Genomic DNA, 23,865 nt, shown 5'->3' with positions numbered 1-23,865 from the left:
TTTAAGGCAGAGTTATAAACAAGCTGCCGGAGCGCCGGCACACGGAGATGCGGGCGGTGGGGCCGGGAGGGGGGAGGAGGGCAGGGAGAGCATCTGTTTCCTCGGGTCTGCAGCAGACTTTGCTCCTAAAGGTGCAAAGCGGCAAATGCCGCTTCTTCAAGAAAATCCAGAGAGCAAGGAGGGGACCCCGGCACCGGGCCACTCTTCGCCGGGACTTCTTCGTACGAATTCACTCTCCATCCACTTCTCCACGAGAGCTCATGCACAGAGGGCCAAAGCAAACCCCAGCCCCGAACACATGCTTCAGCCCCAACTCCCCCCGCCACCTCCGTGCTCCCCCCGGTGCGGGTGTCAGAGGCAGCGCTGGGAACGGGGCGGGAGGGGCGCAGGGTGCCACTGCCTGCGGTACAGTTCTGAGGTTTTCGGGGTGCACACAGTGCACCCGTGTGTGTGCGGGTTGGGCTGTGCAAGTGGGGTGATGCGGGCAGCTGTATGCTGCATCAGCAGAGAGGTAGCCCGTTCAGGTATCCCTGATCGTCCCTATCATTAAAGCCGCTCTTCTCTCCCCACCATGGGGGAAGGGTTCTCCAGACTCATTTCTAAAAGAGCCTCAATGAGACAGATGCACTCAGTACGATGTTGCAGCACTGATCTGAACAGATCGCAGTCCTGATTCGTGTTGCTTTTGTGAGTAGGGAGTGAACTTCCTTTCTCAAGGAGCAGGGAGCAATGTGGGTCTTCCCTAAAAGTTTTGTGCAATGTGGGTCTTGTCAAATGGTTTCCTAGGTCTGTCTCGTCTATGTCTTAAATCCTGCCTATGTGACAGTGGACCAAAGAAAGAAACACTTTTCTCATATTTCAGGTGAAAACCTCTGCTTGTTCAATATTCACAGGAATGCAAGCATGCAAGATCATTTCTTTTTTTTTTTTTTTTTACCACTTTAGGTTCTGATTTGCCATTCTGTTTAACCAGCTCTCACTAACACACAGAAGTGGATTGCGACTCTGCTGCATAGAAGCCAAATTCCCTTCCAGGACAGCTTCTGAGCAGCTTTTGCTGTTCTGTTTCTCTGCTTCCCATCTCCACTGCATGAACAACATTTATTTTTCCCTCCAGCTTTAGGATCGAACTGCTGAGCTATTTGGGGAAGAAAGAGCATTGGTTCTTCTCTGCAGCTTCAGAGAGCAGGACTGCAGCTACTGAGTGTCAGTTGGATTGATTATGGGAGATCCTTTACTCTAGGGTATGTGCCCCTGCAGTCCCCGAGCTGCGCCTCTCAGGGAGCTGGGAAAGAGGGAGGGAAGTGAGAGATTGCTCTCTTTTCGGGATCCCCGGAGAAATGAGAATGGGTCACGGAAGGGAAATGTCCTTCTCGCGTTCCTCCCTCTCTCCCTCCCTCCCATCTCCCCTCACCCTCCCCGCATGCCCGTGTATGTGTGTTTGTCTGAAACACATCTGTCTGTCTAAAATGGGCCTGGAACTCCCTCCTGTGTTGGGATTAGGTCTTGGGGGACCCGGGGTGGAGTTACGGCACTCGCCGATTTTCATATTCATTAGAAATGGGAGGTTGCGTAAGGAGCCCCGCTGAGCTTCAAGATATAAAGCAACTTCAGGTTCCCCCTCTAAAGACAAGACAAATCAAAAGCTCGAAGGGAAAGCAGCTCCCTGAGCTCTGAACGTCTCTCCCTTCCTCCTTCCCTCCCATCCACTCCCCCTCCCCTGCTCACAGTCTGGCCTCTGTCTAGGGAAGAGGCTATCCGGCAGCCTTATATGATTATGGATTTTCTGAGCGAGAAGTTTGCCCTGAAGAGCCAGCCGAGCAAGAACAGTGACTTTTACATGGGAGCAGGAGGCACTTTGGAGCACGTTATGGAAACTTTGGACAATGAGTCCTTTTATAGCAAAACGTCAGGCAGCAAATGCGTGCAGGCCTTCAACCCTCTGCAAAGGGCTGAGCATCATGTGAGGCTGGACAGGACATCGCCCTGCCAGGACAACAACGGTAAGGCGGCAGTCCCGCTGCGTTCTGCTCCTGCTCACCGGGTTAGCCTCTGCTCCTGCCCGGGAGAGTGGGGGGAGCCGTGCAGCCTTTGGGAGCTGGCAGGCGAGGTGCAGCCTGCTAAATAATAATTATAACAACACTATCGGTAACGTCAGTAAGAATAACGATGATAACAGCGATGCAAAAAAATGGGAAAAGGCGACTGCTTGCTTGGAAGCGCTCTTCACCTTTCTGCTGCCCTCTCCGCCGGCACCGAGCAAAGTCGTTGGGCTTTACTCCTTCCCTGGACGCGCAGCCCGGCCAGGGGAACAGGCAACGCGGAGGGAGGAAGGAGCCGGGCAGGGCTGCCGGGGAAGGGCCGCGGCGGAGCAGGGCGACCTGGCTGCTGCAGAGAACCCGCGGACGCTGCCGCCTGTCCGCTCCGCGCCTCTCGCCTCTCCCCTCCGCGCCTGGCTGGGCTCGGGGTTCCCATTCCGCCGCTCTAGGAGGGGCGGCCCGGAGGGCTGCGGGCGCGGAACCCGCCGGATCAGAGAGGCACCGCCGCGGGTTGAAAACGGAAGGTCACTTGGTCGTGTTCTGCTCTTTAAATAACTCTCAGAGATTATAGTATTTATCTTTATTATCGTTATTATTTTTACTAAGCCACTGAGTAACGTGCAGTCGACATGACATGTGACTCTTTGTACGGACTGAAAACGATTTAGGTAACTCACACGATGCTATTACGTGCTAGTGTATTATTACTTTTTTTGCGCTTTTTTTTTTTTTCTTTTTCTTTCTCCCCCCCCCCTTCCCCCCCCCCCCCCCCTTCCCCTAGCTGATCGGCAAAAGAGAGTGTGCTGCTTTTTTATTTATAAAACAATCCAGAATTTTGCCCTTTATTCCCCCCGGATGGAATTCATTTTTAGGGGGAAAAAAAAAATAAAAGCCTGTCCTAAAGCAGCATCGGAAATATGGTTAAAATCAACTGCCTTAATGAGACTAACCATGTTCCACGTTTTCTGGCTTCATACAGGTATTGAGGTTTTTGATTTTTTTTTTTGTTTGTTTGTTTGTCTGTTTGTTTTTTGAGGGCATCCTTTTTTGTATGAAACAGTCCATAAGAAATAGTGACAGAGTTCTGCAAGTGCAATTTAGAAAACCTGTGGAAAATTGATTTACACATTGAAATCTTTCTTAATTAGCTCGTTTAGTGCGTGCCTTAGGGGCGCTGGGAGCATTTCCTATCTATGTACATACTGATGGTAAGTATCTCAAAATTCCGTTTGGTTCAAATCACTCCGGGATGAAAGAAAACAAATTATTGAGAAGGCGAGAAAACCCAAAAGCAGGCTCCTTTTCCTATGTGACATGACAGCCGTGTAAGTTCTGATTTCAACACTTTTAAACTTTTTTTTTTTTTTTTGTCCATTTCTGAGAGTAAAAAGAAAGTCCTTCTGAATCCTGTAACACATCGCATGTCTTTGTTTTGATGTGAGATGTGTAAAAATAGAAAAACAGAAAACTCTTCGATTTCTTAAGATGCTATACAGAAGTTTTTCTTGTCTGTACCACTCGAATTTTACCTAAAGACAAATAGTGCCAGCAATTCTTATACAAAGTATTTGAAACAATCTCTTTTAACATGTTAACATTTTGCAGAAACTCTCTACATTTTCCAATCATAACAAACTTAATTGGAAACAATTCCACTTTACAAATCCAAGGGAAAGTATGTGGAATCTATTGAGTTTGTAAAGAGAAGTTGATTTTCAGTTTCATTTACTTCTTGATTTGTCAGCTTGCAGCTATTTCCTTTATACTAAAATTATTCTGTATTTTCGTGTAAATAGATGGACTTTTGTCTATTTGCTTCCAAGTCTAAAGGAATGTTTGCCAGTAGCTTTATACCACCTATAGGAAAAACTGTTTCATGCTAAGATTTCTTATCTGTGCAATTCCAGTTAAAGCTGATTTCATGGATTATTACCTACTTTAGTGGCAGCGTAAAAACACTCAAGTACTCTCCTTACACTGAAATATTTTAGATGATCTTTTCAAATACAATGCTTAGTTTAAATATTGTGGTTTAATACTCTTATTCTATTTGTGATTAACATTGCGGATTCCTTTCCCACATCTCACATAGAAATAGGCATACATGGAATGTGGTTCCCTATGAAACAGTTTCATATGTATCCTTCACTCTAAAGCCCTCATTTACCAGTTATTTATCTCCCCTACTTTGTGTACAGTGAACTATGGGATTACTAAAGTGGAAGGACAGCCTCTTCACACAGACCTGAACAGGCCCTTGGACAGCTGTAACAACCTGAGGATGTCTCCTGTGAAGGGGATGCAGGAGAAGGGGGAACTGGACGAACTGGGCGATAAGTGTGACAGCAATGTCTCCAGCAGTAAAAAGAGGAGACACAGAACAACTTTCACCAGTTTGCAGCTGGAGGAACTGGAGAAAGTCTTCCAGAAAACGCATTACCCTGATGTTTATGTGAGGGAGCAGCTAGCTCTGAGGACAGAGCTCACTGAGGCCAGAGTCCAGGTAGGAACCAAACTTAAGCGTTTCCTTGACAATTTGTACATTGCAAGAACTGAGGAATGACACTCTTTAGGATTGCACAAAAGCCCACAAAGCTAACATAAATTGGTTATTGATTATTCTGCTTTATTTCCTTCTAGATATAAAGAGCGGTGTTGCAGTGCTAAAATATTGCTGTTATTATTACATATTTTTTAATAGTTTTTGTTGCTGTTTTAGCAACTTGCTTAAAATACAACAGAGCAAATCAATATGAAAGTGCTTTTGATATCTGGTAGTCATGCTTAAATGTCAGAATTCCAGGCACCAAAGGCATGAAGTGTTAATGTGTAAAAATCCCATTAAAGAAATACATTTTAAGTAGTTCAGACTACTGATGATACAAAACCTGACCATAGAGGATTCTGCATGTGTTGTGGCATGAAAAACACAAATCTAAAGAGCACTCAAATTTCTTGTTTATATCCAAAGAGTAAGCAAAGGAATTGCTCATATTTATAAATGTCTGTGTGTGTAAGTTGTATGTGAGTATGCATGATGCATATGTACCACAAGGACGTAATACTCTCATCTCTGTAGCATATTTCAAATTAGGAAATTTGGAAAGTATGTTTGCTTGCTTTTAAACTTGCATATCCAATGGATAATGTTATTCTAATTTTTGGAAAAAATGTATTTTTGGCAACTCAGAGCAGTATCTGAATATCTTAACTGCATATGAAATTGATTCATTCAGCATGTGCACATACACTAATCCAAAGAATATTTGTGACTTTGGATGTATAACGGTGAGAAAAGAAGCTAAATGTCCAGGAAATACATCACCTTCCCTATTGAGATCTTCCCTTCAGAAAAGTGTGTGAATTGCATTTTGCAAGTTTACATAGATTTTAGAGATACTTTCTGTTCAGTTAATACTCAACATCTCAATTCAGGGAATAGCAGTCCTGTAGATTCTTGCAGACTGGGATTGATTTTTTCAACTTAATGGCTTGAGTATGATAACAACTTCACAACTTGTAATGAAACACATACTCTCACATTCATATAGAGAAATAGACGTCAACACACATGCATACAACTGAAATTAAACCAGGATCACTTTCAGAAATGAACTCCACTAATTAATTTTATAAAGAAGTGCTCTTTTCATGTCTGTTCAACCAGATGGCATCTTCACTGTTGTCATCTGAAAGTAGTCTAAAATCATGAGCCTGTTATACCAATATGATATCAGTGATGCCAATAGAACTCAGCTGGGTGGTTTTTAACTCTTCAGGTTCTGTGCAATTCCTCCCCTGCAAATCTGGGTTAGTATTCTAAATACAACTTGTATTCATTAGGAATTACTCGTGACTTAATAAAAAAAAAGTTGCTACAGTGTTAAATTGCTGTTCTTACAATTGCATAATTCTGGAATCATGAGAACTACTCCAAGAATAAATTAACAGACAGAATAGAGAGGAGAGAATGGAGTAAAATTTGTCAATTCGTTTTTTCTCTCACTTTGTTCTTTAAGAATCTTCATATGGTAATATAAATTAACAGACAGAACAGGGAGGGGAGAACAGAGTAAAATTTGTCAATTCGTTTTTTCTCTCACTTTGTTCTTTAGAATCTTCATATGGTAAAAGTATTAGAAATAAGAGAGTAAATATGAAAATGTATATGTCTGCACCAGACTTTCAGACTATTTTCTTTATAAACATTTTTCCCTTAAAGAATTAGTGATCTTTGCATTTCTTATATGCTAAATATGAAAGGAAATGATGATCATTTTTATTCAGAGTAGCGACAGTATTCCATCACAAGATTAAGCAATTTAAAAAGCCTTACAACATTAGAGGAAAGCGTGTGGCAACTCAAGAATAACAAGCAGCAGATTTTTACATTGCTTTGTGGAGGCAAATGGTTACTTTATCTCTGCCAAGAGTCAGTTTCTAGTAAAGCGATGTAAACAGAAAGATTTTTGGGGATTGTCAAAGGAAAAAAATGTGTGCTTTTTTTTCTCCTTCAGCAACGATAAATTCAAGCAAATTGTTTGATTTAGTTTAGCAGAATGATCAGCTGGATACACTGCCCACATTTCCCTTCACTACCATTTCATCAAGATCCAGTTTAATATTCGTCCTGCATACATGCAGAGAGAGCCAACCTGAACTTAATTTATCTAAGTTGTTCTCTTTCCTGCTGCATGTCAGTGAAGTAATTGGCACCCATTTTAAGGAGATTGTCAAGGTCTTTTTTCAATGAAAGAGCCTCATTACTAAATTCCCTTAGTATGTTCTTGGTGCCTCCTGTGGAGACAAGAGAATTCTTTTTTCCTTTACTTTTCCTTTTGCTGAGCCTCGGGCAAAATAAATAATACAGATTTACCAGAAAAGCCCTTAAGAATATACACTCAGTAGTTACATGCATGGGCCTTGCTTTGATTGCTGCATTTTAAAAGATTGTACATACTAAATTTCCAACAAATTCTTGAGAATGAAAATGAGAAAAATTATGCTCTGGTTGCATGAAAGGAAAGTTGAGTTCTCCAGAGATTGAGTAAAAAAAATTAATTACAAAACATGTACTGCTACCATCAAAGACCAGAAAACAACCTTCAAAAACGGGATTCACAGTCACTTTTTATAAAAGTATTAGTGTAAATATCTATTCAGATAGGTTCACCATTCATTTAGGAGGAAAGCTAGCAAATGGCATTGTTTCCATTAAAAAAAAACCCACGGCATTCTGTTAATGGCATGACTTCTTAAGAAGAGTCAAAACGAATTTGCTGAGCAATAAAGACTTAGATAATTTTACTTTTATAAAGGGACAGTTACTTTTCTTAGCAGTCATTTCAGTTAAACAAGACAAGTCTTACTCAGCCCAAAGCAAACTGTCTTAAAGAAGAAAAATTTGAATGTCAGCCAACAGTGAAAGCATGTATACAATAGATTTTGAGATAACATGACACTCAAAATATCATATAACTGTTCAAAGGCTATTTAAATATAAAGAAGGCAGCCCTAAGCTGAGGCATTGTTTCACAACTAAATTATTTTGTAATCTAAGTGTCATTTTCTTTGTCTTCTATTGTCAGAAACAAAGATTCTTCCTAACACAAGTATGAAAATATCATAACATAAACTATGGTCTGATGATTTTTTTATCATCTTCCTTCACTGACAGCTATGATCCTTCCTTATAGAAAGTGGGATTGATAGTCTTGGTGCTAGCTTTTCCTGTCTTTTCATTAATGCAATTAATGAAGACTGTATATACCTCCAAGGGATAGAGCATGGGGTTGACATGTTGAGTGAGTGGTCACTTGAAGTTAAGATAAAGTCTCTTCACAATGTGACTTGCTGCTACCTGGAGATTTTGTACTGAAGAACTGTCAAAATTAGCACTGCCTGACTAGCTGATTATTCCTCTATTATTTTTTTTTTTGACAGTAGAAAGGAAGCAATATATACTATTTAAATATCCAGAAATAACTACACTTGCAGTTGAGTATATGAGTAAATCTTAACTATTTTTCTTCTTTACTGTAGGTTTGGTTCCAGAATAGGAGAGCAAAATGGAGGAAAAGAGAACGCTATGGGCAGATCCAGCAAGCTAAGAGCCATTTTGCTGCCACTTATGATATATCTGTTCTTCCAAGGACTGACAGCTATCCTCAGGTATGCTGAAGACCAAATGGTACTTTGGTTCTCCACTTGCTGTAGGCATGTATCTTAATGGAGGATGCATGAAGACTTTCAAGTGTTTATATTCTTGTTTTCTTTAGACAAGTTGCCAAGAGCTGCCATTGTGAACAACAGTTCCAACATCTAATATGTGTAAATAACTCCTAAAATACGTGTACTTTTAAATGAATGATCTTAGGAGCTGCATTTTCACATAAGTTATGTACTAAAAATAGTTGGCTATATGTTTGTAGAGCTAATTACATTCTGCACATAATGTTATGTGGGGATCTGAATAACCTCTAGGTCCATACACAGATTCAGATAAATTATGGATTCACTGAGATTGAAAGGAATGGACTAGAATTTCACTTCTGGGATTTTTATATTCTAAGGTATACCTGTCTTAAAAACTCTGCTCATGTATGCTTTGGTAAGATGAACCGTAAAGTATATTATCATTAGGCAGTTTCATTCTGATGCTTTAAACATGCATAATTTCCTTATGGACCTCATAGGCAGTTGAATACAATTAGGCTTCTGCTAGCATTAAATATTTTTATGGACATGAATAATCAGAACTGAATCCATACAGCTTCAAGATGGAGACAGGAAGACAATAAAGCTATCTGGAGCAATAGTAGTTTGTTTCATTTCTTCATCCTTTTCTTGCTTTGCCTCACTCTATGTCATTGTTTTCCTGCTTTTTTTTTTCATAACACTGAATACTTTTGTACTGAAGCCATTGCTTGTCATGTCTTTTGCTTCCCATACTGATTTCAAAAAGAAAAGGCTCCAAAGAAAGTGTCCCTCTGCCAAAATTGTTTCATGACGGTATCTTGATGCTCGTCTATTTCATCAGGTAACAGAATCTCTGGCTAGACTTAGGAATACACTCATATTCAAAAAAATTATTGGCTATGTCTACATAGGTTTGCTTTGGTCATGATCTGCCTTTGCTGAATCAGCTTAGCTTAGGACTAGAGAACTTGGGTTCATTTCTCTTCTATCTCACTCCAACTGCTTTACCTTTCAGAAGGCTGTTACTAAGTTCAGTGTTAGGGACAGAGCTAGTCTGTGTTCCAGCAGCTCAGAATATAGGCAATACCATTTCAAACTGTTTGATACCCATCATTCTGTGCATTAACATTCTATAATGTAACAGTGTATTAGTCCAAATTACATCAGAAAACATTGTATGATACTTGTGATTGTTCAACCTGGAGAAGATGAGTCTTGGAGTAGATTTTATAGATGCCTTTAAGAGTTTGAAGGGAGGATGCAAATAAGACAGTGACAGGCTCTGTCTGAAAACTGGTGCCCAGTGCCAGGACAAGAGGTAACGAGCACAAATTGGAACTCAGAACTCTGAAAATCAGGAAACACCTACATACTGTGTGGGTTACAGAGCACTGGTACAGACTGTCCAGAAATGCTGTGGAGTCTCTTCCTTGGAGATCTTCAGAAGCTGCCCGGACATGGTCCTAAGCAATCTGCTTTTTGTGTTCCTCCTTGGGCAGGGTTTGGACCAGGTGACATCCACCCTTCCCGCCTTGACTATTCTTGTGATTTTGTGATTGATACCACTATTCTGTGATACACTGTGTGTTAAAGTAGGAGGGTTCAAGATTTGTCTGATTTATCTGAGTCCCAGGGAATTGAGTGCAGAAAAAACCACCAAACAATCAGTAACTTGAATCACTCCTAGGCAGATGCACAGGTAGTCATAGATCTCAAGGTGCTCAAGTATCTTTTGAAGAACTTTCTGGCTACTCTTCACAGCAGGTGAAGTGTGACACAAGGAATAGTGCTTACACTTTGGGCTTTCTATTTCTGACTCATTTTTCTAGACTGAATTGGTTCTATCTAGACTAATCTAGTACTTTTAGGGGGACATCATTTACAAATTTTCACAACAGTCAAGTTTTTTAGTATAAACTAATGGAATAACTAGGTCATTTGCAAGTACTTAAAATTGTTTAAATTTTTTAAAGGAAACACTTTTGAATTATAGGAAACTCCTACTAACTTAGATCTAAATCCTATGGAAAAGTCGATTTTGTGTTTTCATGTTGTAAAGATATGAGAATAAGAAATAGATATCAAGGAAGTTATCACATAAAAGACAATATAAATTCACATTCTTGCTAGCCTAGTGGTGACTCTTCAGTTTCATACTCTTAAATTCTCACGATCAGTAGAACCATACATGTATCACATGCACAGAGTTTATTTACAGTGAGAATACTTACAAAAATGAAAATGCATATTAAAAACACAATGACCACTAACATCCTTACATTCAAATCTCTAGAATTAGGTGTTCGTTTATAAGTGTCTCATTCACAGAAAATATATGTTTGATATATGATTTGCCATTAAACTCATTAATCTATTTTATAGTTCAGGGAGAAAGAGATATTTAAAACTGTGATCTGCATGTTTGGTCTTAGTATTGTATCATAGAATCACAGAATGGCTTGGATTGGAAGGGATCTTAAAGACTATTCAGTTACAATCCCCCTGCCATGGGCAAGATTGCCACCCACTAGATCAGGTTGCCCAGGGTCCCATCCAAACCTGGCCTTGAATATCTCCAGGGATGGGGCATTCTCAGCTTCTTTGGGCACCTGTTCCAGTGCCTCACCATCCTCTGAGTAAAGAATTTCTTCGAAGTATCTAACCTAAATTTGCCCTCTCTTAAAGACATTCCTCCTTGCCCTATCACTATTAGAATATGTAAGAAGTCATTCCCCCTCCTGCTTATGACTCCCTCTGGTACTGGAAGGCTGCAATGAGGTCTCCCTGAGCCTTCTTTTCTCTAAGCTAACCAAGCCTATCTCTCTCAACTTTTCCTCATAAGACAGATGTTTCAAGCCCTTTGGTCATCTTCATGGCTGTCCTCTGGACTCACTCCAAAAGCTCTTTCTTGTACTGGGACTCCAAGTCTGGACACAATACTCCAAATGGAGCCTTACAAAAGCAGAGTAGAAGAGGACAATAACCTACCTCTCCCTGTTGGCCAGGGCAGCTAGCTGTTTTAGGCAGATCAAGATATAGTTGATCTTTGAGACTGTAAGAGCACACTGCTGGCTCATGTTCAGCTTTTTGTCCATCAGGACCTTTAATGTCTTCTCCACAGGGTTGCTCTCAATAAGGTCTTCTCCAATGAGTTCTTCCTATCTGGGATTGCCCTGACCAAGTGCAACACTTGGTCTTACTGCAACGCTTGGCCTTATTGAACCTCATTAGGTTCATGTGGATTCACTTTTAAAGGATACCTGGTCCACTGGATGGCATTCCTTCCTTCTGTTGCATCAACTGCTCCACTCAGCTTGATCATCATCATTATACACTGATTTTCTAGGAAATTCCATTAATTCAGTACTTGGAGAAATCTCATGAGTGTAAAAACTAATATAAGAAATTAAATCAAATATTTTGCTGTTGTTGTTGTTGATATTTTGTTTTCCTTGTGTACAAGTGCTCTTACTGTGACAATGACATCACTAAAGACTAGACAGGTTTTCCTGTACTTTCAGATAACTATATTTCCCCGGAGATCATGGAACACAAATCACTTTAGCTTGATTATGAATGAGATTCTTACTGACATGTGGCAGAAAAAAACAGGAATAAATGTGAACTTCTGACGTGCATTATATGAATGTGAAGTCTGATGATTTTTGCTTTGAGTCCCATCATGGATATATTCCCAAGATGAACATACCACTTGCATTCAATCAGAAATATTACCCTATATTGCAGGCAACGAAGAGTGTGGAGATCCCTGCTTAATCTTTTTGCTAATTATCTTAATCACATACAAATTAAAAACATGATGCTGCTATGCATTGTGTGACTGTATAAACCTGAAAGGCTTTCCTGTAAGGAATAAAAGCTTTTCAATTTATTTCAGAAATCAGTGTCTCAGAATCTTCTATAATCCAATTTAATTTTGCTATTACATTAAAGATCTTTATCTCTGAAATAGTAATAGCCTTTTTTTTTTTTTTTTTCTAGATGATAATTTTTTTATTTTGCTAATTCAACTGACCTTGAATTATTTTTCTAGGATGTGGAATTTAGCTGCTGTTTATTGTGCAAAACTTGTTGCTTGGTTGTCAAGAAGTTAAATATTTCCTAATCTATCCAAATTCTGCACACATATATAATCTCTAAGAGGCAACATCTTAATAAAGGGTGAATGAGTGCAGTATCACTCCACAAATTCACTGGTTTCATTAACAAGTGATACTTGGTTCAGTGGTTCAGTCTGCTGGATACAGTATCTAGAGCTATTTAAAATGTCTTGGGATATCTTTGACACTATTATGGTGCTGACAAACAAGGCTTATGAGAAGCACAACCATTCAGAGGAAGAAGTTGGTGGTGAGAAAACTCTAGACATTCATGCATAGGGAATTTAATCAAAAGGATTTTTATGACAGAGATGGTTCCTTTTAAAGTTGATAAAAATCTGGTCAGTGAAATTATCTCTTCCTAAAGTAGATAGAAAATAAGTAAGATGATCTCTAGAAGTGTGTTTTTCTCTCAGTTGCCTAGCTCAACTTTATTTAATAAATATTTATTTAATAAACAGTTGAATTGAATTGTGTCATTGAAAAGCAGACATATTTTCCATTCCATCTAGTCTATTCCCACACTGTGCATCTTTTCCTCTTTCTAGTTCTGTGAGTCCAGTTCAGTTCTCATTACTCTTCAAAGCCCTTCTGAAATGTTTTTTCCTGTCACACTGTTATACTTTTCTTCCTACTATAATGTACTTGTTTATCATTTTTGTTTGAAAATGCAGGCAAGATTTGGACAGGACTTAACTTACTTTAATGAAAAATCCATTGTGGTGCAGGTGGGAATCTGAAGAGAAGGCAAAAATATTTTTAAGATATAAGAACTGAAGAGATTCAGGAAATAGGGTATAGAAAGAGAGAGAATGCTGAAATCTCAATAATAGAAGAGGCGATGTTAAACTTTATACTCCATCCATGAAACTGATAAATCAGTTAAGTATGTTAAAGGACATGGCATCACATGATTTGTTTAGGCAATAGAAGAGCATAGAAGTGGTGTCAGTATACATGTGTTATATGCTAAGTCCTTGGATCACCATTATAGTTCTGCTCTAGCCTTAGTACATATGGTTAATTCTCATTAGCAATAATCAAAATTACATGCTCCAATTAAATTTTTCATATGGCAAGTATTAGACACCACATGTTATATGACTCAAGAATTCTTTTAACTGTAGTAGACATACAAATGACAGTTAATCACAATAGTTCATTAAAGCTATGGGTACACTGATTAAGTGGGAGTAGATGTGGTAGACATATATGAGCTAGCTTCAAAGAAGCTTTATCATATACTCATGCTATCTGTCTGTGACAGCATGAAACTCAGGCTGGGCCACCACCTGGGCAGTATGTTGCTTGCCACAAATTTGCTGAGTAGTTGCATTGCTGTGGCTGATCTTCCAAAAGAGTAACACTTCTCATCTTTTTGGGTGGTGTCTATTCCACACAGTGCAGTTTTTTCATTAATTTTTTACTTTATTATTGATTCTAAAATGTCACTGTTTGTGGTGAGACTTCTTGGAGTCTCAATGTTTTCTTACATTATTTTTTTTTCTATAAACATGTGTTACTATAACTCAGTGAACAGGTTCTGGAGGTAAATTACAAGACAGACAGTTTTTTCTGAGGTAGGAACTTATTTTTAATGATATTTTTCAAGCATAAGGTATTTTCCTTAACTGTATTGCAGACATGAAGTGTAATTAATTCTTATTGTATCTGTCCCTGAGACTGCAGGGGGAGAAGTTATGGTTAATCTACAAAACTTCATGTTTCTTCAAATCCTGCATTATTTTGCATCTTGGCAAACTGACTAATCATGGAGTAAAATGGATTTTATACCAAAATTTTATTTAGTTCACAATATGTAAGATCTACATGTGGGCTGAATAGGCCTATCTTGTATTTTAGAGCTATAACACTAAGTTTTTGGCTTCCAAGCCAACTTGCATTTTATGTACGTATTTGAAAATGATGCGTTGCAGCTGTCATATGTGCCTGTACCCAATAGAGTGCAGCTGATCTTCAGAAGCTCACCAGAACCAATATCTGCTCTAGTATAGAAAGAATAATAGACTATACCATGAAGTATTCTGATAGATCTAAAGGAAAAATACTGTGAGAGCAGTAAAACCTTGGAACTAGTTGAGCGTAGTCGTTACTGAATTTGAATACTTGGAGGTATTCAAAACTTGACTCAATAGAGCTTGAGTAACCTGATCGAAATTCAAAGTTAGCTGCGGCCAGATATTTGGAGAAATAATAATTTTCTGCTTAAATTCTTCTACGAATCAATGATTTTGCAAACTTAGCAAGCACAGGCTTCTCTATCCATACTTTTGATGTTCCTGAAAGGGCCTCAGGAAAAAAAATTGTGGTGATAAATGGAAGGTGGCCAAATTATTTGTGCTGATGGACTAGGAACAGCCTACAGATGATACAGTGTAAACTAGTTGTTTTAAGCCGTTTAACAGCAATTGTATTTTAATTTGTTTTATCTGCTTAAGGCAGCCACTTGTGCAAGCCCAGGTTGCACATTTTCTTGCAGTGCAAGGGTTGTTGCTTCACATGAAGAAAGGAGTGACATATTGTTTGCAATTCAGTCTTTCAACAACTGTATGTTTTTTATAGTTAGGTTAGTGCTTAACTGCTCAGTTAGTGTCACTTTGTCCCCCTTGCAATGTAAAGGAACACTGTAAAAATAAAGACAATTTGTCTAACTACTCTAATAACTACAAATTATATTTATTATAATAGAATAACATAGTATGTATTGCATAATATAATAAGTTCATATCTAAATATCTTAAAGGAGATTTGTTTATTCATGTGGAGCTCTAAAACACTTATCACTCAAAAGGAAGAAGCATGTGATTGTATTTGTGTGTCTCTGGTCTGGATAGGCCTCTAGCTCCAATAAAAGAAAAAAAAAACTTTAAAGTGCAATATATTTGGTGATGAGAGAATCAAAACTGAATAAAAGATAGCAAACCTCAGAAATTTTGGAAAAATGAGTTTATACAATTTCCCAAGGTCTGATACAAGAAGTCTGAATGTCTAGGAATCTGGTATTTTTACTGAAAAAAATAAAAGCAGACCAAAAAGGATGACCTATTACCTCAGCTTATTTTCTTCTACATTGTCAAGCAGAAGGTCATAGGTTTAGGAAGTAACATCATAATCATGTTAACAGCCATAACTCTGCAGTTATATTCTTGTCACAGCTATGCAATTCTATGTTTCTTTTCCCCTATTGGGAGGGTGTGTGCGCGCGAGTGTGTGTATAAAATATACAGTAGGTAAACATATTGAAGGGCTCTGGTAATTTCATGGTAACCACAAGAGCAAAGCTCAAGCTATTTGTGATGTTAACAGAAACCAGAGATGGACTGCATGTATGGGCTCATTCACAGTCTCTGAATTGCCTTTTATATAGTTCATGGATCACACAAGAGCTTAAGAGGAAAAATATTTTCTTTAAATTCATGTACATAATGTCCCTTTTCCTTCCAACATACCAGAAGAAGGCCTGATAATTTTGACTTATTGTAAAACATTACTGCATTTTTTTTTAATACAGGAATATCTTATGCACTAGATTTCCCTGTAAGAAATTTATGTGTGTAAATCCTTGCTGAGAAATTAACATCTAGTATCAAAAGGGAAGTCATTCAACAAACTAAATGAGCAGAAATTAGATATGACTAAAATATACTTCTGACAGACACAACTGTCTCTTGAAAAAAGATGTAAAGCTCTTCTAGCATCTTAAAGCAATTCTGAAGTTCAGTTTACTAATTTGAATTCCTTCCTCTCATGAAGACACCTAGGGTGATACTTTGAAAATTTTAGCAATGAATAGCTTGTTTAAATGCTTCTTTAACAAAACATTTATTTATTCTAGAATTTGTGGCTGAATACTTTTCTCATTTACACCTGTGCAATCACACTGAAGTTAAATTGGAAGAGATTGTCCAGGATAAAAATATCAGAAAAAAGAGTGGTGCTAAACATAATTTACTGAAAATCAAACTAATAGAAAAATAGAAGGAAAGAGTGATTTTTGATACTTCCAGACCAGATAGGTTACTGGACACTTTCAAACTGGACCATTGGATCTTTTGAAGTCTTCCCATAATGACCATATTAAAGGCAAATTTGTATATGCTCCTATTTAAACACATATATATTTATTTATTTTTGGAAAACTATTCCCATAATTACATCTGTGCAGTCTGACCATCTGCAGCATTTAGTATGGGGTTTCTTAAAAAGAAATCTGTGTAGGTCAAATAAATGAGACTTTGTCCCACACAGACAGATGAAGAGCTTCCTCAGAATTAGCTCCCATATTAGAAACTACATGGATGCATTGGTCTATCTCTAGGCAAATTCATCCTGTTGAGAATTTTTTGAGATTAACAATTTGGCCTGGAAACACCATCAAAAAGAATGGTGTTATGTTTGCATCTGCATGAAATATCATTTTTTTCCCGGATTTTTTTAAACTGCCTTGACTGTTTTCCAAATTAGTAGAGAAATAACAACAAAACCAACTGCAGTGAAATAGCATGGATATGGGAATGTTCTTGTTCTCTAGGAACAAAGGGAAATAATTTGTTTTTATTTGCTGCTGCAATTAATGCACATGTAGTCATGAAAAACAAACAAACAAACAAACAAACAAACAAACTGCAATTAAAAGATTTTGCTATTCCTATATAAAAGAAAGGCAAGACTGTAGAGATGGCAGAGTTTCTGGTTTTCTGAGTTCATGATAGAAACAGAATGTGTGCAGTTTGCACTTTCAAGAAAAGGAAAAGATATTCTCTGGATTTTATAGGTTGTCAACTGCTATCTTCTTTACTACTCTTTATGTGCTCATTGCATGCTGTGTGGCTCCAAAATCTATCCTTCAAAATAAGTTTGCAAGCAATAATAAGCAGCAAGTCCTGAATGACTTTTCAGTTGCCATAAACTTAAAAATCATACTTACCAACTCTTTCAGGGTCCTTTATTTCCTTATTGTCAGAATCAAAATTGTCAGATTCTGCAAAGGATCTGAATAACCTTCCAGGCAAAAGGATACTCAGTAATCTCTGAATACTGAGCCGTAAGAGAGACATTGGTGCCTTCAGGATTATTGTGTGTGATTGAATGCAGCAAACTTTATTAACCAAGGCAATGGTTCAAATGGGTCTTACTAAGATACATACTTGAATCCCCCAATTAAAACATTTGTTCCATGAGGACTACATTTTTTTTCTGATTATAAGTGAAAACAGACTCAGGTGTAGGGTAATAAGGAAGCTGAAAATCAAGTCAAACTGTGGAGGGTCTCTCATGAGCTGATGTTTGAGAAGAATTTATAAACTGCTGAAAATAGGAGGTGAGGATGAGAACTGTTTTGTCCAGCCCAGAGCAGAGAAAGATAAGGAGAGGCCTCACAGTGGCCTACAGCTCCTCTGTGACAGCAACAAGACCTGAGGCAGTGGCATGGAACTGCATCAGGGAAGGGTCAGGTTGGGTGTTAGGAAAAAGCCCTTCTCTGAAGGATAGTGGGCATAGAACAGGATCTCCAGGGCAGTGGTCACAGCTCCAAAATGCTGGAGTTCAAGGAGTATTTGTACAACACTCTTAGACATAGGGTTTGGTTTTGGGTGGTTCTGTGTGGATCCAGAGGTTGAACTCAATGATCCGTGTGGATCCATCCAACTTGAGATACTCTATGATTCTATGAAGAGCTCTGAAACTCTCACTAGAGTCTCTTTCCTCCTGTAGATCGCAAGAAGTCCACAGGAAGGAGGAAAAATCCTTGATCAGCTCCCTCAGGCACCTTATTCACTTCATTACCTCTCAGCAGATCACCTAAGATATGCAGAAGATGCCTGAGGTGTGCCCAAATAGTTGTGTGTATGTGTCTGTGTGGAAAGGTAATCTGCATTCATGTGAGGGGGTGTGCCAATGTGCATACGCCTGTATGTGTAAACAGGGACACTGAGAAGACCAAGAGTTTGGGAACCAAGGATTTGCTACCATGCCTTTTCCCTACTTTTCTGCAGGAAACCAAGATAGAGAAGTTACTGATTCTTTTCTACTGCCAGAATTACCAGAGTCCAGATTAGTTTGTCAGGTCCTATAGCATCTGCTAATACAACTGTTCGACATATAATTTATAAAATAAGACTGTAATTATCTAATCCTTTCTATCTGCAGTATATCTCAACTAGATGAGTTCAGTGAGCCATAATTTATCTTTAACTTGTTGGTGGTTTGGGGGATATGTGCTGTTGCAAAGTATTAGGATAATGGGAAAAAGAGTGCTGAGTTGGAAGATTTTTTTCACTGTCTGTGACTCTCATTATTCTTTACTTCCACTGGTCTCAAATCTGATAGTAAAAAAAAAAAAAATCAGCTACAAGCATAACTTACATTCATTAAAGCCCAAATTCATTTGCAACATGAAAATAAAATTAAGTGTGAAGGGGGAATTCACTTTATAGTGCTAACCAAAGAGTAATTGCAAAATATGTTAATCTAGTAATAAATATGTGAAAAAATACCTATGTATAGTGTCTATTCATAGATGATAGAAGAAGGCGTGAAGCTCAGAATGAAGTTTTAAGTGCCTGCCGAATATAGAAAACATTACACATCAAAGCTTAAATATATGGTTACTCCAGATCTTCAGCAGACCTCACTGGTAACCACAAAGTTTGTCTCCTAGTCTGTCACGCAATGTTTTCCAGGGACATACAACACAATTTGTTCAGTCTGCAAGCTGAAAAAGAAACACCCTCAAGTGTAATTTCATATTAAAAAAAAAACAAGCACAAAAATAATTTTTTATCTTAAAACTATCTTTGAAAGAACTTCAGGAAAAACTCTTGGATATATTATCAACCATGTCTGTATTTTATGGATTAATTCATAGGTTTCTTAGGATTTTATTTGGTAAATATTTCTGAGGAGAAACTAATTATGGATGTATCAAGTGAAATCAAGTAGTGCAGAAAACAAGAGATGAAATATCTATATTTAATATTATTCATTTTATGTGTTCCAGATTCAGAACAATCTGTGGGCGGGGAACACGGCTAGTGGTTCTGTGGTTACTTCCTGCATGATACCACGAGATACTTCCTCCTGTATGACACCTTATTCCCATTCACCCCGGACAGATTCTGGCTACACAGGCTTTTCAAACCACCAGAATCAGTTCAGCCATGTGCCCCTCAATAATTTTTTCACTGACTCTTTACTTACTGGGGCAACCAATGGACATGCTTTTGAAACCAAGCCGGAATTTGAAAGGAGATCTTCCAGCATTGCAGTTCTACGGATGAAAGCCAAAGAGCATGCTGCCAATATTTCCTGGGCTATGTAATATAGCTGTACCCTTTCTTCATATCCTTTTTTAAATAGTAAACTGAAAGCATTTTTATTTTCCATATTTAAAGGATACAACAATAAGCCGCTGTGTGTGGAATGCTAAAGATCACAATATACGTGACATCTGCTTACAGAAATGCAATATCATATTTAACAATAAAACTTAAGAGTAAACCATATAGATTTACCATGCATCAAGTTCAACAAGCCCTCTTTGTTTTGGTTTTCATATAGAAACATGTTTTGTTGTACAAGTTGATGAAAAATGGTTATAGAACCTGCAAAAAAGAATAAACCAATTAAGCAAATATGTCTACGCCACTGGTTCTTAGTAATTTTGTACACAAAATTAATGTTTTTCAAATTAATACTTCATAATGGAAGAACTATGTAAAGGAAAATACATTTCAAATATTAGAACCATGATGTAAATCTCTAAGAACATAATGCAGAGAAGGAAATATATCATCACTTATGTTGTAGGTGGAATTTGTAGACCTAAATTTCTCAGTACTGTGCTGCGGTTCTGAGCCAGCTTGCTGCTTTTCTAAATGTATGTAGAGCTCACTGGAGTTGTAGCAATGCACAACTAACATAACGAGAATAGAGGGTAGTCATTCATTTTATGAATTTGAGTGTATTCCTATTACAGATTATGAGATTTTTAATAAAGGTATCACTAAAAGCAGAATCAGTGTTTAACAGAGTTTCAAATAAGTGCACAGATTGTGTAAACTGACAAGAGTTTAAATGAAATATTTCAGGTTTCAGATAGAATGTCTTGAAACTTTCAAAACAGCAACAGCAAAATCCCACTTCTGCTCCATTCTTATTGTATTTGCTATGCTGTGGTCAAATTGAAAAGGAAAAAGTCCAACAAGTCTTTCCAATTTCAGTCCATGGCTGACCTCAAGATGTTATAACAGTACATTTCATTTAGTTTTACAGTTTGTTGATATGTTGCTTATTTATTTATTTTTTTTCAGAGTGTAAGACTTTTTTTCTCCTTTAAAGTCCATAGGAAAAATCTTTTCGACTGCAGTGGCAACAGGATTTGGCTCTCAGCTCCCAGCCTATCACAAAGGAATTAAAATGTCAGCAGACTTTCTGACATTTCTGGTGGAAAAAAAAATAGAGGAGAAGAAAAATACTTTACATCTGGAGAACTGCTATCTACTTTGATTTACTTCTCCTCCCTTTCCCCTGTCACATTCCAGGCTCCTTCAGATGAGTGAAATGTCAGCCTCTTTGAAAGCAACAGTCAGTCTCTCAGGTTCATAAAGGCAAAGTAAATTAATTGAAATAAAGTAGGACTCACACGGCTGTGATTAAACAGGATACAGGTCTCTGAGTAGCCCCCTGCTCCTTCTTGCTTTTCTCTCTGGACATTAGTTAGAAAAAGAGCATGGTGAGGGGAGAAGGGAAGATCAGGGGAGCACATTTTGTCGCAGCAAGAGCAAAACTACCAGTACTCGTTAAAACACACTCTCAGAAACTCCCAGCTTGTCTCTGCTCCTACTCATGAGGCATAACTTGAAAACAAAAATAGGAGATGGGTCTATTCTGTAATCTTTCAGTGGAATAATTAGACTTAAATTTGAAACCATTAGGATCAGTTGTAAATGGGTATTTTACAGCAAATTCTTAGAAAAACTATTGAAAGAGACATACATATGCTTGAATTCGTGGTTTCCTGATTCTACTCTTCTTCTGAAAATGAACTTCAACTTTGGGCTGAGTAACTGTGAAAGAGTATTCTGGCTAGAACTTATCATTTCCTTTTTTTATGATCTGCTTATACAGAAGTAAAATTATTCTAATGACTTAAATAAAAAAGAATTTTATTAGCACATGTAAAGATGCTAGTTTTATATAGACACTTATGCCAGATACACAAGTAGTGGAAATGCAAGTTTTTCCATTTTTTTTTCTTCTTTAGTTTCCTCATAATCCTTTTTTAAGGTACAATATATAGAACACGTCAAACTGGTTTTCAGATAATCTTTACTAGGTTATGATTACTGGACTAAGAAGCAAAAGCTGGCAAAATTAGCCATTGTTTTCCTTGTTGTCTGTCTTTTAGTTTTATTCATTTATTTTGAAAGCAGAATTTGTAATTATTTTCTTGTGGAGTCCAGCAAGTTCATTTTTACAGGGTATTTTATGTAAAGAATAAAATTAAACAATTTCTAGGAATTTATTACAGTGACAGACTGTTTGGGGAAAATAAACGTTTTTCAAAACATTAGAGCATTTTTAGATGCTTGAAACTTCCAAAATTGAAGGGAAAAATAAAATACTATGTCATCTTCCAGCTGATTTTAATTAAATGAAAGGGATACAGTTCTAATTAAATTTTCTTCCTCAGTTTAAGCATTGGAAATTATTTGTTACATGTTGCTAGCATAACTATGCATTCGGCAAACAGGTATTAAACCCTTCATTAAACCTGAGGTGTGATAAGTTGCAGACCTGCATTAAGCTTGTCATGCTCTTGAATCAGCCTTGTCTTAAAGAATGAATGATAGTCTGTTGGCTGCAGCATTTCATTTAGCTAATGAAAAAGCATCTTCATGTTAGATGTCAAGTACTACAACAGGGTCACATTCTGCCACTTTTATTTAGTACTGCTTTACTCCATGTGTAGATGCATTGACGTGAGCAAGACTACTCACATAGACCAAATTGTGAATCACTTGTAGAAGTTTATTCACAATGGCCCTATTCATGCAAAGAGTTGCTCACCATGAGTAATCGTTTCATAATCAGGCCCAGCTTAAGGTACTATTTAACTCTGGTAAGGATGGCAGAATCTGGCCCACACTGGCTTAAGGCCAGACTCAGACTTTTTAACCAAGATGAGTAGCTCCTTATTCCATAAGCAGTGCAAATAAAGCCGAAGGGTCTATTTGTAGGGTTTTCTTTTTATTAAAAAATCTTGAGAAGAGGCATTTCTGTGTATGCAAATAATTAGAATAAATTTCTATTCAATGTAAACGATTTCATTTTTCACTGGACTATACTACTACATTTGTCAGGACTTGTGTTCTAGCTTTTTGATTGTATCCACTTAATGATTTCTCAGCATGAACAACTAATCTTTTCACTACTTCTCCAACATGTGGCAGATGCACTAAAAACAAAAGGAGATGATTTACATAGCCTTCCTGCCAAGTTCCTTAACTAATGTTTGAGATATGTGATCATCATGCAATGCTGGGCAGTAAATTTTTAGCACTTCTTTGCAAAGAGTCCCTGTTCTGTTAAAAGAGAAAGTGAAATATTATTGTAATTATTACTGTGAACAATTTGTGATGACATAGTGCAGAGCTGTTTTTTTTTTCCCTCCTATGATTGATTCATTAGCAATTTGAAAACGTTAAGCCTGTGTTTGAAGTCAAATTTTCAAACAGATGTAAATTCATCCATGAAAATTAAAAGTGCTTTCTAAGATTTATGCAGACTCATGTGAATGATGGACAACGCTGCATTTAGGAGCTAAAGACCATCCGCTTATCATAAAGGGGATCAGAAGACTTTGACACAACTGATGATTTCTACCTGCAGTTTAATTGGCAGTATTACACGTCAGAGAAATGTATCAATGAAGGCAACTTTTGTTGCTGAGAAAGAGCTGAAATGAACTATATTTCTTACTTCATTTCTTTAATGTAGTAATATTTTACACTGTCAAGTGTTGAAAAATTCCAGTTCAATATATTAAATGCATTTGTTTTAACTGTAAACTTTATAGTAAGACCATGAAGTATACTGTTTCACAGATACCAACAAAATACATTGTATTTTGTACATTTAATACTGAGATATTTTTAAATGATAGAAGTAAATACTTATGGTTGTAAAGTATAAAATATTTCAGTGTTTTCAAAATTACACAGATGAATTAATGTTTTCTCAGTGAATTTCCAGATATTTGCCCGTCTGATCAGAGATAAAACTGAACTTAAAACACAGAAACTGCTAAAATTCAGTATGTTTCCAGTGGAAAACTGTTGTCTTCGGCAAAAGACTGTCTTGCTTTTCTTTTTTTTTCCTCCAGCACTTTCGTAACTAAGTAACAAGTAGTCCATGCATTGTAGTTGTAATATCTCTTATCCCTCTACAACGATCATTTAGGTTTGTCTGGCATTTGAAGGATAGTG

At 37.6% G+C, this 23,865-nt stretch overlaps 1 protein-coding gene across 1 annotated transcript; it reads left to right on the top strand.

Moving 5' to 3' along the window:
* Nucleotides 1–1,586: 1,586 nt before the first annotated feature.
* Nucleotides 1,587–23,855, top strand: ALX1 (ALX homeobox 1). Its single transcript, XM_052668976.1, has 4 exons — nucleotides 1,587–2,003; nucleotides 4,238–4,542; nucleotides 8,082–8,210; nucleotides 19,377–23,855. The coding sequence occupies exons 1-4, from the start codon at nucleotides 1,772–1,774 to the stop codon at nucleotides 19,695–19,697; spliced, it is 987 nt and encodes a 328-aa protein (XP_052524936.1). The 5' UTR covers nucleotides 1,587–1,771; the 3' UTR covers nucleotides 19,698–23,855.
* Nucleotides 23,856–23,865: the final 10 nt, after the last annotated feature.

This window comes from Tympanuchus pallidicinctus, unplaced genomic scaffold, assembly GCF_026119805.1.
Source record: "Tympanuchus pallidicinctus isolate F22 unplaced genomic scaffold, pur_lepc_1.0 scaffold8, whole genome shotgun sequence".
In the NCBI taxonomy this organism is placed as follows: Eukaryota; Metazoa; Chordata; class Aves; order Galliformes; family Phasianidae; genus Tympanuchus; species Tympanuchus pallidicinctus.
Note: the sequence above shows the minus strand (reverse complement) of the source record. Positions and strands in the feature narration are given on the sequence as shown.

Bases quoted from the DNA above. Each gene is read 5' to 3' on its own strand.
- ALX1 (XM_052668976.1), top strand. From the start codon at position 1,772: ATGATTATGGATTTTCTGAGCGAGAAGTTTGCCCTGAAGAGCCAGCCG. The intron at 2,004-4,237 runs GTAAGGCGGCAG...CTTTGTGTACAG, and splicing joins GCCCTGCCAGGACAACAACG to TGAACTATGGGATTACTAAA. The intron at 4,543-8,081 runs GTAGGAACCAAA...TCTTTACTGTAG, and splicing joins TCACTGAGGCCAGAGTCCAG to GTTTGGTTCCAGAATAGGAG.